General features: G+C 58.4%; 1 protein-coding gene across 5 annotated transcripts in view; it reads left to right on the top strand.

Moving 5' to 3' along the window:
- Positions 1-5,950, top strand: part of SLC25A29 (solute carrier family 25 member 29) — a 14,661-nt gene extending 8,711 nt beyond the window's left edge. For 2 of the 5 annotated variants that reach the window (XM_017528126.2, XM_037738330.1), the window contains exons 3-4: positions 3,689-3,772; positions 4,031-5,950. In XM_017528126.2, the coding sequence (XP_017383615.1) occupies positions 3,689-3,772; positions 4,031-4,780 (834 nt within the window). In that variant the 3' untranslated portion in view covers positions 4,781-5,950. Of the gene's footprint in view, positions 1-1,381; positions 1,454-3,688; positions 3,773-4,030 lie in introns of all 5 variants that reach the window. The other 3 variants (XM_017528128.2, XM_037738329.1, XM_017528129.2) reach the window with 3 other exon arrangements.
- Positions 5,951-12,701: the final 6,751 nt, after the last annotated feature.

Here is a 12,701-nt window from a genome sequence, read left to right on the forward strand (position 1 = left end):
TTGAGGAGCCTTGCTGTATCGCCCAGGCTGGCGTGCAGTGGCGTGATCTCGGCCCACTGCAAGCTCGGCCTCCCAGGTTCAAGCAGTTCTTCTGCCTCAGCCTCCTGAGGAGTGGGACTACAGATGTGGGCTGCCACGCCCAGCTAATTTTTGTATTTTTAGTAGAGATGGGACTTCACTGTGTTGGCCAGGATGGTCTTGATGTCCTGATCTCGTGATCCACCCACCTCTGCCTTCCAAAGTGCTGGGATTACAGGTGTGAGCCACCGCACCTGGCCTGAACTTTTGTTTCCTTTGAGACAGTGACTCTGTCACTCAGGCTGGAGTGTAGTGGCGCGACCTTGGCTCACTGCAACTTCTTCCTCCTGGGTTCAAGTGATTCTGCTGCCTCAGTCCCTGCAGGAGAATCAACCCCCCGAGTAGCTGGGATCACAGGCACGTGCCTGGTTGCTGTTTGTTTTGAATTGAGGTTCAGCACATGTAGAACATGCACACAGTCCAGGTGCACAAGTCATCACAAAGCACACGCGTGGGGAGCCGCCACCCAGGAGAAGCAGAGCATGGCCAGCCCTCTCGAAGCGCCCGTTCCTGCTCCTACCAACTCCTCGCTCCCCTTCTTCCAAGGCTTCCACTGGCCTAACTTCCTCCTTTTTTTTAAGACAGGGTCTTGCTCTGTCACCCCAGGTGGAATGCAGTGGTGCAGTCATAACCCATTGTTGCCTTGATTTCCCAGGCTCAAGCAATCCTCCCACCGCAGCCTCTCAAGTAGCTGAAATGACAGGCACACACCACCATGCCTAGCTAATTTTTAAGTTTTTAGTAGAGATGAGGTCTTGTTTTGTTGCCCTGCTGGTCTCAAACTCCTAGACTCAAGCCATCCTCCTGCCTTGGCCTCCCAAAGTGCTGGGATAACAGGCCTGGCCCACTGTCCTGACTTCTAACACCCCGGGACCCTTTTGCCTGGTTTGAACTTAATATAATTGCAGCTGTACCCCAGAATCATCACGGGCCACCCGAGTCCTCGTCAGTCCATACTGTCAAATGCTACAGACCATCTCATGGCTGGGACAGTCACAGCTTATTCTCCCAGGCCCTTGGGACTGAAAGAACCCAAAATTTGGTTCTCCATAGCATGCAGAAATACAGCCACCGTGCTGAAGTGCACGGTCTTCACACGTGATTCTGCAGGAGGGGAGTTTTCTGTCCTGCTTCCTTGGACACAACAAGAGTCAGGGAGCAGTCATCTTGACCTGTGATGAGGGGGTGACTGGCCATCCCTGGGCAGGGGACGGGGAAGAAGGGTGGGGGCTGGCTGTGGGGGCCCCGCGCCTAGATGTGATGTTGAAATTTTGTGTTGCTTTAACCGCCTTTACTTTCTGAGCTAGGGGCTGTCTCCATAGCAAAAGTGTAACTTTGTTGTAGATGGGCGTAAGCCTCACCCTGGAGAGCGCTAGTAAGTACAGACCAGGTGAACCAGACCCCACCCTGGACCCCACCCTGTCATGCCCATCTCCCCAACCCCACAGTTCCCTCCGTGGCAGGGGACAGGGAGGGTATGAAGCAAGCTTGGGCCCAGCACAGGTCCTGGGGTGGGGGACCAGGCTGGTAAAAAAAAATCAGTCCCCTCTGGATTGGGGGTCCTCACGTGGGACCTACGGGGAGCTGGGAGCTTCCTGAGCTTGAGTACAAATGACTTAGTTTCCCAGGGGTGGGCCCATTCCCATCAGCCCTCAAAGGAGATCCTGTCACCCCAAGATTTTAAGAGCCTCAGCTGTAGATTAGAAGACTTGGGACATCTCCCAGAGAGCGAGGGCTCGTCACAGACTGAGGGGTCAGAAATAAACTGGGGAGAGGCCTCTGCCCACAGTGGTGGGAGCAGCTGAGTTGACCTAAGCGTGATGTTCCCCAGCCAGCTAGACTCGGGCAGTCACCCATGTCTGGCCTGCGGAGGCTTCACAACACTCCCCAGGTGGCACTGAGTATCAGACCTGGGAAGGGACAGCTCCATGCCACATAAGTTTTACTCACACAGCCCTCTTGGTGCCAGTGGTGGTGCTGCAGGAGGAAGAGAGATCCCCCCTAGAGACCCTAGATCACTGAAGGGAAAGCAGCAAAACTCACATCAAGGTGCTGGCTGAGAGCTGGGCCTCCAGGGTGGGGGGGTGCTTCAGCGAATCGCCACAGCGGGAACCAGTTGCCCAGTTTCTCAAAGCATTGGCTTCCAGCTGCTGAGGTCCTGGGGGTACTGAGGCGGGGCTTGTTTCCTAACAAAACATTTTTTGTAAATGCATTCACCAATAAGAGGACCCACCTATTCTGGTGGAGAGAATTGGAAAAGGTTATAAAATCTGGCTAAAGCCTGGCTGTTCCCCAGTGAGGGCTCTGCTCTGCCAGCACCCCCGTCCCACCCTCACCCTGACAAACATAGCCGCTCCTGTCCCTGGAGAGGACAGCTTTGGCCAAGTTATAAAATATCTCTGAGCCTCAGTCTTCCCATCTTGGAAATGGGGGCAGTTGTTCCAATGCCCAGAGATAATGAATGTGAAGCCCTCCCCTGTCCCATACTGCGTAGTACCAAAGGCACTTGCTCTGTGGCCCTGGCTGTGAGAATGGCCATTTTTCAGTCAGACCTAGGGAACCAGACCCTGAGAATGTGACTTGACCTAGTTTCCTCCCACCCCCTCCCAACAACTCTGAGCCTGCTGTGGAGCAGAGATAAGCTCATAGGCAACAAAGAGCGCTTTGACATGGAAGAAGTTCTGGGCCACTGGCTTGCGGGCGGCGGGGCCTGACCAACGTCCCAAGTCCCAGAGCTGATGACGTGGGTCCCCAAGGGGGTTGCTGGCTGTTCTCTTGCTGCCGCTCTGTTAACTCATAACTGTTCTTCTCATGAGAGGCTACTGGCAGAGGCCAGGCAGGAGTTTCTGGAGCCAAGGCTCATTGCTTTTATTTTAATTTATTTATTGAGGTGAAGTGTTGCTTTCTTGCCCAGGCTGGAGGCAGTGGTGTGCTCACTGTATCCTCTGCCTCCCGGGTTCAAGCAATTCTCCCACCTCAGCCTCTGGAGTAGCTGGGATTACAGGTGTGTGCCACCATGCCCAGCTAATTTTTAGAGACATGGTTTCGCCATGTTGGCCAGGCTGGTCTCGAACTCCTGACCTCAAGTGATCCACCCGCCTCGGCCTCCCAAAGTACTGGGATTACAGGCCCGAGCCACAGCGCCCAGCCAGGCTCATCACTTTTAGCACCTATTGCCTTGAAGCCAGTCCCTAATGGGACATTAGGCCAGGGGCCCTTCAACCATGGTCTGGGACATGGGCGCTCACTCAGCAGTATGGCAGGCATCACCCGGAGAATGGGCTGGTCTCAGGAGGTTGTTCATGCCCCACTGGCAGTGCACTGTGCGACCACAGTGTAGACAAGAGGCTCAACCGCAATTGGTCTGAGATCTTGGGGTCCCCCACCCTGTCTCCAGCAGCCTGTCCCTGTAGCTGTTTGCCCACTGGCACCCCACCCTGAGGAGGCATGGACACCTGGCCCGCCCTGCCCTGGAATTACAAAAGCCTCAGACTGTGGCTGAGTGCCCCGCCTCCTTGGGAGAACCCTCCCAGGCAGCCTGAGTGTTGGAGTGGGGAGCTGGGTGTTCTGGCCCCACCTGTCCGCCTCTCACTGGGCCCTCTCCTTCCAGGTGCGGCTTCAGGTCCAGAGTGTGGACAAGCCTCAGTACCGCGGGACCTTGCACTGCTTCAAGTCCATTATCAAGCAAGAGAGCGTGAGTAGCCTGGGCTGCTGGGGCTCGGGAGGCTCAGGATGGGGAGCCGGCCTCGGGCTGCCACTGCCCCAGACCAGAGAGCTGGGAAGGAAGATGTCAGGACGGCCGCGAGGCCAGTCAGGACTTAGGTTCTCGCAAAATTCTGCTTGGTCCTCATGAACCCGTGGGGTGGGCTGGGGCTGCCATGCCCCCACCCTTCCGCGTGCAGGGCCCGGGTGATGCGCACAGCTGGCCCTGAGGGCGTCTCTGTCCCCGCAGGTGCTGGGCCTGTACAAGGGCCTGGGCTCGCCGCTCATGGGGCTCACCTTCATCAACGCGCTGGTGTTCGGGGTGCAGGGCAACACCCTCCGGGCCCTGGGCCACGACTCGCCGCTGAACCAGTTCCTGGCGGGCGCCGCAGCGGGCGCCATTCAGTGCGTCATCTGCTGCCCCATGGAGCTGGCCAAGACGCGGCTGCAGCTGCAGGACACGGGCCCGGGGCGCGCCTACAAGGGCTCGCTGGACTGCCTGGCGCAGATCTACGGAAACGAGGGGCTGCGCGGCGTCAACCGGGGCATGGTGTCCACGCTGCTGCGCGAGACGCCCAGCTTCGGCGTCTACTTCCTCACCTACGACGTGCTCACGCGGGCACTGGGCTGCGAGCCGGGCGACCGCCTGCTGGTGCCCAAGCTGCTGCTGGCGGGCGGCACGTCGGGCATCGTGTCCTGGCTCTCCACCTACCCCTTGGACGTGGTCAAATCGCGGCTGCAGGCGGACGGGCTGCGGGGCGCCCCGCGCTACCGCGGCATCCTGGACTGCGTGCGCCAGAGCTACCGCGCCGAGGGCTGGCGCGTCTTCACGCGGGGACTGGCGTCCACGCTGCTGCGCGCCTTCCCCGTCAACGCCGCCACTTTCGCCACCGTCACTGTGGTGCTCACCTATGCGCGTGGCGAGGAGGCCAGGCCCGAGGGCGAGGCTGTGCCCACTACCCCTGCGGGACCCGCCCTGGCGCAGCCCTCCAGCCTGTGAGGCTCGCCCCCTGCCTCCTTCCCCGGGGCCCTTCTCGGAAACTCCAGACGTAGATTGGCCCCTGAGCCGACTGCCCTGCTCCTCCTGGGATGCTGTGGGCTGTGGACTGTCAGACCAGGGTTGAATGTTGCTTATCAACTGGGTGACTTGGGCCGAGAACTTCACTCCGCTGGCCTCAGTGTTCTCGCCTATGAAATAGGGACCCTCATATCCACATTGTAGAGTCACCAAGGTCAGAGATTATTCCGCGCAGCAGCCGGCACCGGGCCTGGCTGAGGCCATGCTGTGCCCCGCACCACTACCATGGAAACCCAGGCAGACACTCCAGCTCCTTCCCGGGTCCCGGCCATGCCATTGTGCTTCTGCGCTACAGGCTGGCGCCTGGGGAGGTCTCTGATGGCCCACCAATGGGCGGCCCAGGGACCGGATAACTCCACATATCCTCCACCCAGCAGGCTTGTTGGCCACCCCTCTGGTCTTTAAAGGTTAGGGATAGAGGACACCTTAGTGTGCCTCCTGGTGCCGAAGAACTGGATCCTCTGCATACCCCAGCTTCTCCACATGACACCGCTAGGGGTACCCCGGCTGCTGCCACTCCAGAGGGTGAACTGGGGACCCTCTGCCCTCCAGGAAGCCATGGCATCTGCTGGAGGCACCATATAAGCCCACAGGACTAGGGTGGGGAGCAGACAGGCCAGTGGGTGGAGGTCTTGACAGTTCAAGTGTGATGCAGCTGTGGCAAGGAGAAATCCTTCCAGCTTTCCAGCCTCGGGCTGCCCATCCATAAAATGGGGACATGGCCAGCTGATGGACACCTGAGTCTCTGGCCCACCCACCACTGCCAGCCAGGATTCCCTGAAGTGTGCAGAAGGCTCAGCAGAGAGCAGTATGAGATGTCCCTCACTAGGGCTGGAACACCTCTGGCCACAGCCGAAGGTCAGTTTCTCTGCCCCCAGCACATGGTGCCTCCAAGGCATTCTCAGTGCCAGGGCTCTGTCCCTGTGAAGGTGCAGGGCCTGCTGGTGGGGTGGCTAGTTGGGGTCTGGGGCAGAAGAGGGCCGTTCTGGGCATCCTGGGGAGTGTGCCTAATGAGGACAACACTGGGCTTCGCACAGCCTGGCATCGCTCTACAGAAACCGTCACGGGAATAAAGTGTTCTTTGTTTTGTAAGTGGTGCGGCTGCCTTTGCGTGTGGTGGAGGAAAGGGCTTCATTCAACACCCTTGCCCTGGAGTCGAAGGGGCTGGCTCAGGGCTCTGTGTGCCCTCCGATCCTGACAACGGCCTTGGCCATGTGACCTGGGTGGTTATGGATAAATCTGAGAGCCTCAGTTTCCTCATCTGCAAGTTGAGCTAATGAAGGCGTGAGGATTGAAATGTCAAGCTTATGAACACGCTGGGTACAGCCTCAGCCATTCAGCAAATGCCTCTCTGCTGTTATCATCCCAGCAATGAGAGGCCTGTGGTGAGGGACACTGGCGGGCGGGGCAGCAGGGGTTGGGGGTGTCTCAAAAACAGCCTCCTGGAGGAGGGGAGGTCTGAGTGGAGCTGAGCATTTCAGCCACTTGGGCAACCTGGGCACAATTGTACCTAACCCAGCCTAGGAGGTCAGAGAGGGCTTCCTGGAAGAGGCCTTCCAGAAGCTTTGCCAAAGGTGTAGTTGCGGGGGTCTCACTGCCACCTCACCTGCAGTTCTGTTCAGCCCCCTGGAGTCAGTCCTGGGCACCCTGAGCCTCTGCAGCCACCAGCCCTGGAGCCTTTCCCTCCAACCGCTGAGCCAAGAAGCTCTGCCCACTGACAAGGGAGAGTCGGGAGGGGCCCCAATTCCCGTGCCCATTTAATCCTAGTGCCAGCTTGTGAAGCTGGGCTTTACAGGGAGGTAGGAGGCCGGGAGGAGGCTGGCTTTGAACGCTGGGGTCTCCTGGTCTCTCACTTCTCTTTACTCTGAAATAAACTGGGGGAAGCTCCCAGGAGTGGGGGACACACGGGCCATGGGCTAGGAGAGGGCCTCCTTCCCTGGCTCCTCCATGCCCAGCCTTGGCAGCCCCTTTGCCTCTCCAGGCCTGGGTGGCTGAGTCTCTTGGGGCAGCTTGGGTGGGGCCTGTGGCAGTGGTGTCCTAGGCCCCATCACTTTAGATCTCTCCACACATCTGCGCTCTCCGGAAAGCCCCAGCGTGACCCTTGTCAGGAACTGATTAGAGCACAAACGTTTCTTGAGCCCTGCTCACTCTGGGGCTTCTCCATGAACCCTGCAGTTGCCTGCCCTCTGGGGACAGCACACAGACAGGCCAGCCCTTCAGAAGTGAGGGGTGGCGCAGCAAGGAGCACCGTGAAGGGGTGGGGAGGCGCCAGCTCCCTCCTACCTCCCAGTTCAGTGGCCTCACAGGCAGGACCAACACATCTGCCAGGAGTGCTGTTGTTGGCTTTTTGTTTTTATTTTTTTTTAAATAAAGACGGGGTTTCACCATGTTGGTCAGGCTGGTCTTGAACTCCCAACCTCAGGTGATCCGCCTGCCTTGGCCTCCAAAGTGCTTGGATTACAGGCATGAGCCACCACGCCCGGCCTGTTTTTTTTTTTTAGAGACAGGGCTTCACCATGTTGGCCAGGCTGGTCTCGAACTCCTGACCTCAAGTGATCCCCCCCTCCCCCGCCGCCTTGGCCTCCCACTTATTTATTTAGAATAAGTGATATATGAAGGTGATAAAAACTAAAAATACACCCAAAACCCAGGGTTGTGCAGTGAAGAGGAAAACCTTCCACCTCCCCCAGGGTCAGCCTGTCGTCCTGAATAGAGGACAGTCCCCCCGTTCCCAGAGGGCATCCAGCACATCTTGGGCAAGTGCCAGCATGCAGCGGGGGAGGGGGGAATGTCTCCATCCCCCACAAATGAAGTGTGGCCGAGGTCCTGACTGTTCTATTCTTTGCTGTCTTCCCTCAACAGTGATCTTGGAGATTGCATTCGTCTCCTACGGCTGCTGTCACAAAACACCACACGCTGTGGCTACACAACAGCCATGAGTTCTCTGGCAGTTCTGAGGGCCACACTCCAGCTGCAGGCAGGGTTGATTCCTTATCGGAACTCTGAGGGACGTTCCCTGCTCCTTCGAAGCTTCTGGGGGTGGCTGGGAATCCTTGGTGTCCCTGGGCTTATGAGCGCATACGTCCCATCGCTGCCTCCGTCTCTTGCCGCCTTCTCCTGGCTGTCTCTCTGTGTGTGCTCTTTTTATAACGACACCAGTCATGTGGGATTAAGGGACCCCCTATGCCAGTATGACCTCATCTTAACTAAAATAATCTGCAGAGACCAGTTTCCAAATCATGCCAAATTCAGTTGCCTGGGGTTAGGACTTCAACATGTCTTTCTGGGGCCACAATCCAACCCTCAACAGGGATCTCTATTGGTGTGTTTGAACTGTCCTCATTCCTGCGGGCGGCTGCATGGCATTCCATTGGATAAACTTTGCTTGATGGCCAGGTGTGGTGGCTCACACCTGTATTCCCAGCACTTTGGGAGGCCGAGGCAGGTGGATCACCTGAGGTCAGGAGTTTGAGACCAGCCTGACCAACACAGTGAAACCCCGTCTTTACTAAAAATACAAAAATTAACCGGGCATGGTGGCATGTTCTTGTAATCCCAGCTACTCAGGAGGATGAGGCAGGGGAATTGCTTGAACTGGTGAGGCGGAGGTTGCAGTGAGCCGAGACTGTGCCACTGCACTCCAGCCTGGGTGACAGAGCGAGTCTCCATCTCAAAAACAAAAACAAAAAAAATATTTGCTTGATTTGCTTTTCTAGTCAGGTTTGGGAGAGTAACTGGGGGACGAATCTGAGCAGAGTCTTAAAGGAGGAGCAGCAGTGGACGGTGCCAGAGGGACAGGGCGTGGTACCTGGAAGGGCAGATGGGGAGGGGGCGAAGCAGGGCCTAGAGGACCATAGGGCCAGACATTCAAGAGGGCCACGAGGCTGGGTCACATGGCAGCGCCTTGGGGACAGTGGCACCCTAAGTGGCAACTTCAGACCCTTCCTGCTCTTGAAATCTCAATTTGTTCTGGGCTTCAGGATGTCCAAGTCAAAACACCTTGCCAGACTTTTTTTTTTTTTTGAGAGTTTCACTCGTCGCCCAGGCTGGAGTGCAATGGCACGAGCTTGGCTCACTGCAACCTATGCCTCCCAGGTTCAAGCGATTCTCTTGCCTCAGCCTCCTGAGTTGCTGGGATTATAGGCACAGCCACCAAGCCGGGCTAATTTTTTGTAATTTTAGTAGAGACGGGATTTCACCATGTTAGCCATGCTAATCTCAAACTCCTGACCTCAGGTGATCTGCTGGCCTTGGCCTCCCAAAGTGCTGGGATTACCGATATGAGCCACCGCGTCCATCCCCTTGCTTGCCACTGGAGTTGGCCATATGTCTGACAGCTTCTGAGAAAGCTGTAAAACAGGCAAAACACACCTGTGGCACACCTCTTGACCTCTGACCCTGCTCCCTCTGTACCCACTGAAAAGGGGATAGGATGCCTGGAGGTGCAGTGGGAGAGACCACAGCCTTGAGCTAGAGCCAGCTGGTCACATTCCTCTCATTCAGCACACTGATCCTGTCACTTGCAGCCAAGTGCACCACTAGCCGCTGTGCAGAGCTGAGTTTATTTCGTTGCATCAGCAGCTGTAAACAGGTTTTACCCAGGGGAGTGACAGGATCCAATTTGTGCTTTGAAGACCCCACAGGAGGTTAGGAGGGAAAAAGAGGCAGGCCAGGGTGGGGGGGCAGAGGCCATTAGGGTGTCTGAGCCAAAGGACGTCTTCAGGCCAGGAATGGGGGGCTCCAGTGGCAGGTGTGCGAGGCCACTCAGGAATAAAAGACAGAGGCGCTCTTGGAGGTGTCAGGGGTGCTGCCAAGGGAGGCGACACTATGTGGCAGGAGCTAGTCTGTGAACTCCGCAGGGATCTGGAGTTTGTGGCTCCTTCCTTGACCCTTAAAGGGAAAGGGCTATGAAACGGCACGGCCAAGGCATGTGTCTCAGGGATGGGAAAGCCGGAGGCTTAAAGCGTGGAAGGGCAGAGAGAAGGGGACAGGCCCCGTGACGGTTGCAGCCCGGGTCCTTGGTGCAGAGTTTAGGCAAAGCAGCGGCAGTTTGCAGAGTCCAAATCTTAGAAACTTTTTCCAATCTCAGAGCCCACACCGGGTTCACACACAGACTTCCCCTTCCCTTTTCTTTTGATTCCTTTGGACATCAGGTGCACGGAATGGGCGGAGCATGAGCCTCCTTGTGGCGCTCTTGTCACCAGCCTGGGCCTTCAGTGAGTCGTTTCTCATCAAAAGCACCTGTGAGGCCACACGGACCCTGCTGGGCAGGTTCTTGTGACTCAGCCCATTGCACACCTGCCCCTTCATCCTCCCAACAGCCCTACAAGGTCGGTGCTGGCACCCCCATTTTGCAGTGCAGAGTAGCACTTGCGGAGGGCCCTTGTGAAAGGTCACACGGCTAGTTGGTACTGGAGCGCTGGGGCCCATCAGCCGGTCCTTCGCCTTTCAGCAGGACCAGCCTGGGCCAGCAACCCTGGGCACCACAGGGGGCCGGGCCAGGATCCATGCCACGTGCTCCCAGGTCTCAGCTTCCTTGCTGCTTGTTGCTCACACACCCCTGGCCTCCTGGTACCCGCCGACCCACGAAGAAGCAGATGCAATACTGAATCCCGATGCCACCTCCCAGGGAACTGGGAAAGGCAGGGTGAGGCCAGTGTCCACCTTGACCAGTGCACAGCAGAGACAGGGCAGAGGCTGCAGGGGAATGGGCCTGTGCCCCACGGCTCCTTACTCAGGCTTGCTCCCCACTGACTTGACCTCCCCCAGGCTCATGGGGAATGCCAAGCCCCCCAGCGCCCCTCTGCAAGCAATACCCTTCCCAGCCACGCTCTGCCAGGCCAGCTGACACCACATCAGCTGTAATGATGCCCCACAAAGTTTGGGTGAAAGAATAAGTTCAAATCTGGCTAGAATGTCCTTGGAGATGCTGAGGACACAGGACAAAGAGCAGACACAGGGGAACATGGTGAGCTCTGTTTGATGTCGTGACAGGACTGGCCAGTTTCTTGTTGATCTCCCCAACCTCTACCTTCCCTCCATGAGGGCCAGGGGTGTGAAGTCAGCATGCTTGAGTGAATGAGTGAATGGGTGAGGGCAGAGGCTGCTGAAGACAGAGCCAGGTTGGGTTTCGCCAGGCAATACAGAGACCGGCCAGGGAAGACAGAATGTACACTGTGAGGCCGGAACACGCTTGGGGCAGAGGGTGAAGCGGTGATGGGCTCGATTAGGGGGCTGGAGAGGGGCTGGGGCGGCTACAGGCAGGGTGATGGTAGGCGCCCCCGCCCCGCCTGTGGTGGAAGGGAGAGGAAAGGCAGCCCCATCTTGGAGGGCTCCAGGACCCCCTTCCGGCCCACACCCCAAGGCCCCGTCTCCCCGCTTCCCGGGCCCACCCCACCGGGCCCAACCCCCAATCCCAGGACCGCGATCTCTCCCGCCCCGCCCTCTAGGGGGGCGCTGCTCCGCATGGGGTCTCCAAGTCCTTCCTCGGGGGCCTCGGGCAGGCGGGGCGCACGCAGCCTCCTTCCGTGTCCCCCGGGCACTGGGCAGCCGCGCCCCCGTGCTCACTTCGCGCGGAGGACGCTCGTGAGCCGCGGCGACTCGCGGGGACCTGACACTCCGCAAGGTCAGCAAGGCCCGAGGGGATTCTGGGCAACCCCACAGGGACTCGGGTCCCCACGAGGTCCGGGCCGCTCCGCTCTGCGCACGCGCACGCCCCGCCCCACAGCGGACGCGGCCCGCCCGCACAGCGCCCTCCTGCGGCCGGCGGCGGCGCGCACCCTGCGGGCGTGGGCCCAGGGGCGGATCTGGAAGCCCCTGGGGCCGCCTGCCGCAGGCCAGAGCAGCGTGGGGGACAGGCCCTGGAGCACCGCAGGGTGGCAGGGAAGGGCTGGGGCAGAGGCGCGGCCCCGGCCCCCAGGAGGGTCGGGGGGCGGGCGGGGCTGCGTGCTTTAAGTGCCGGGCAAAGGCCAGGCGGGTAGGGATTCCGGCTGGCCACCAGCTCCTGGGACATCCCTAGGGTCCGGTACAGACGCGCGGGGCAAACCAAGGCAAGAGGAAGCCATGGACACACCGGAGGAGTCTGCTCAGACCCCGTCCTGCCTCCTCCCTCCCTGGCTCCTGTTATTCCCAACCTTCCCCGCATTCCTCTAGATGTCATGCAAGTGCAGTACGGCAGTGCTATTCCTGCCTAAAACAGGGCCCGACACGTAATTGCAGTTATGGAATGCGTGACCCTGGGAGTTGAGGGAAAGGACAAGAAGTGATCAATTACGAAAGGCTGAAAAAGGCGCTAAAGCCAGGTCTGGGCTCAGGGTGGGTGGGACTGGAGTTTTTGGTAGGAAGTGGGGAGAATGAAGTGCTGAGAGACACCCTTAGCAAGCAGACAGGCACAGTGTGGGGAGGTCAGCAAGGCCCGAGGGGATCGGCCACGATGGCTGGCAGTCGGGGAGCCCTGAGGGTCCTTCCAAGGCCAGGAGGCACCACCCCGCAAGAGCAGAAAGGCCCGAATGCACTCCTGCGTTAACAAGAGCCGGGCTTTTTGGAAAGGGGATGGGAGAATTCGGGCTAAGGAGCCAGTGGCAGAGTTCCTTGGAAGCTAGGCAGGCTTGGGTTTTGAATTCTGGCTGCCTGGACTTTACATATAAATCTGAGCCTGTTACTCACAGCATGGTGATATTGTGAGCTAATTCATCAAAGGGTGGTTTGGAGGAGGGCACTAGGTACAGCTATGTTCTCAACAGATGTTATGGGCTGTGCATGGTGGCTCACTGTAATCGCAGCTTTTTGGGAGGCTAAGGCAGGAGGACCACTGGAGCCCAGGAATTCAAAGCTGCGGTGACCT

The sequence above is a fragment of the Cebus imitator genome, unplaced genomic scaffold (genome assembly GCF_001604975.1).
Source record: "Cebus imitator isolate Cc_AM_T3 unplaced genomic scaffold, Cebus_imitator-1.0 Scaffold52, whole genome shotgun sequence".
NCBI lineage: Eukaryota > Metazoa > Chordata > Mammalia > Primates > Cebidae > Cebus > Cebus imitator.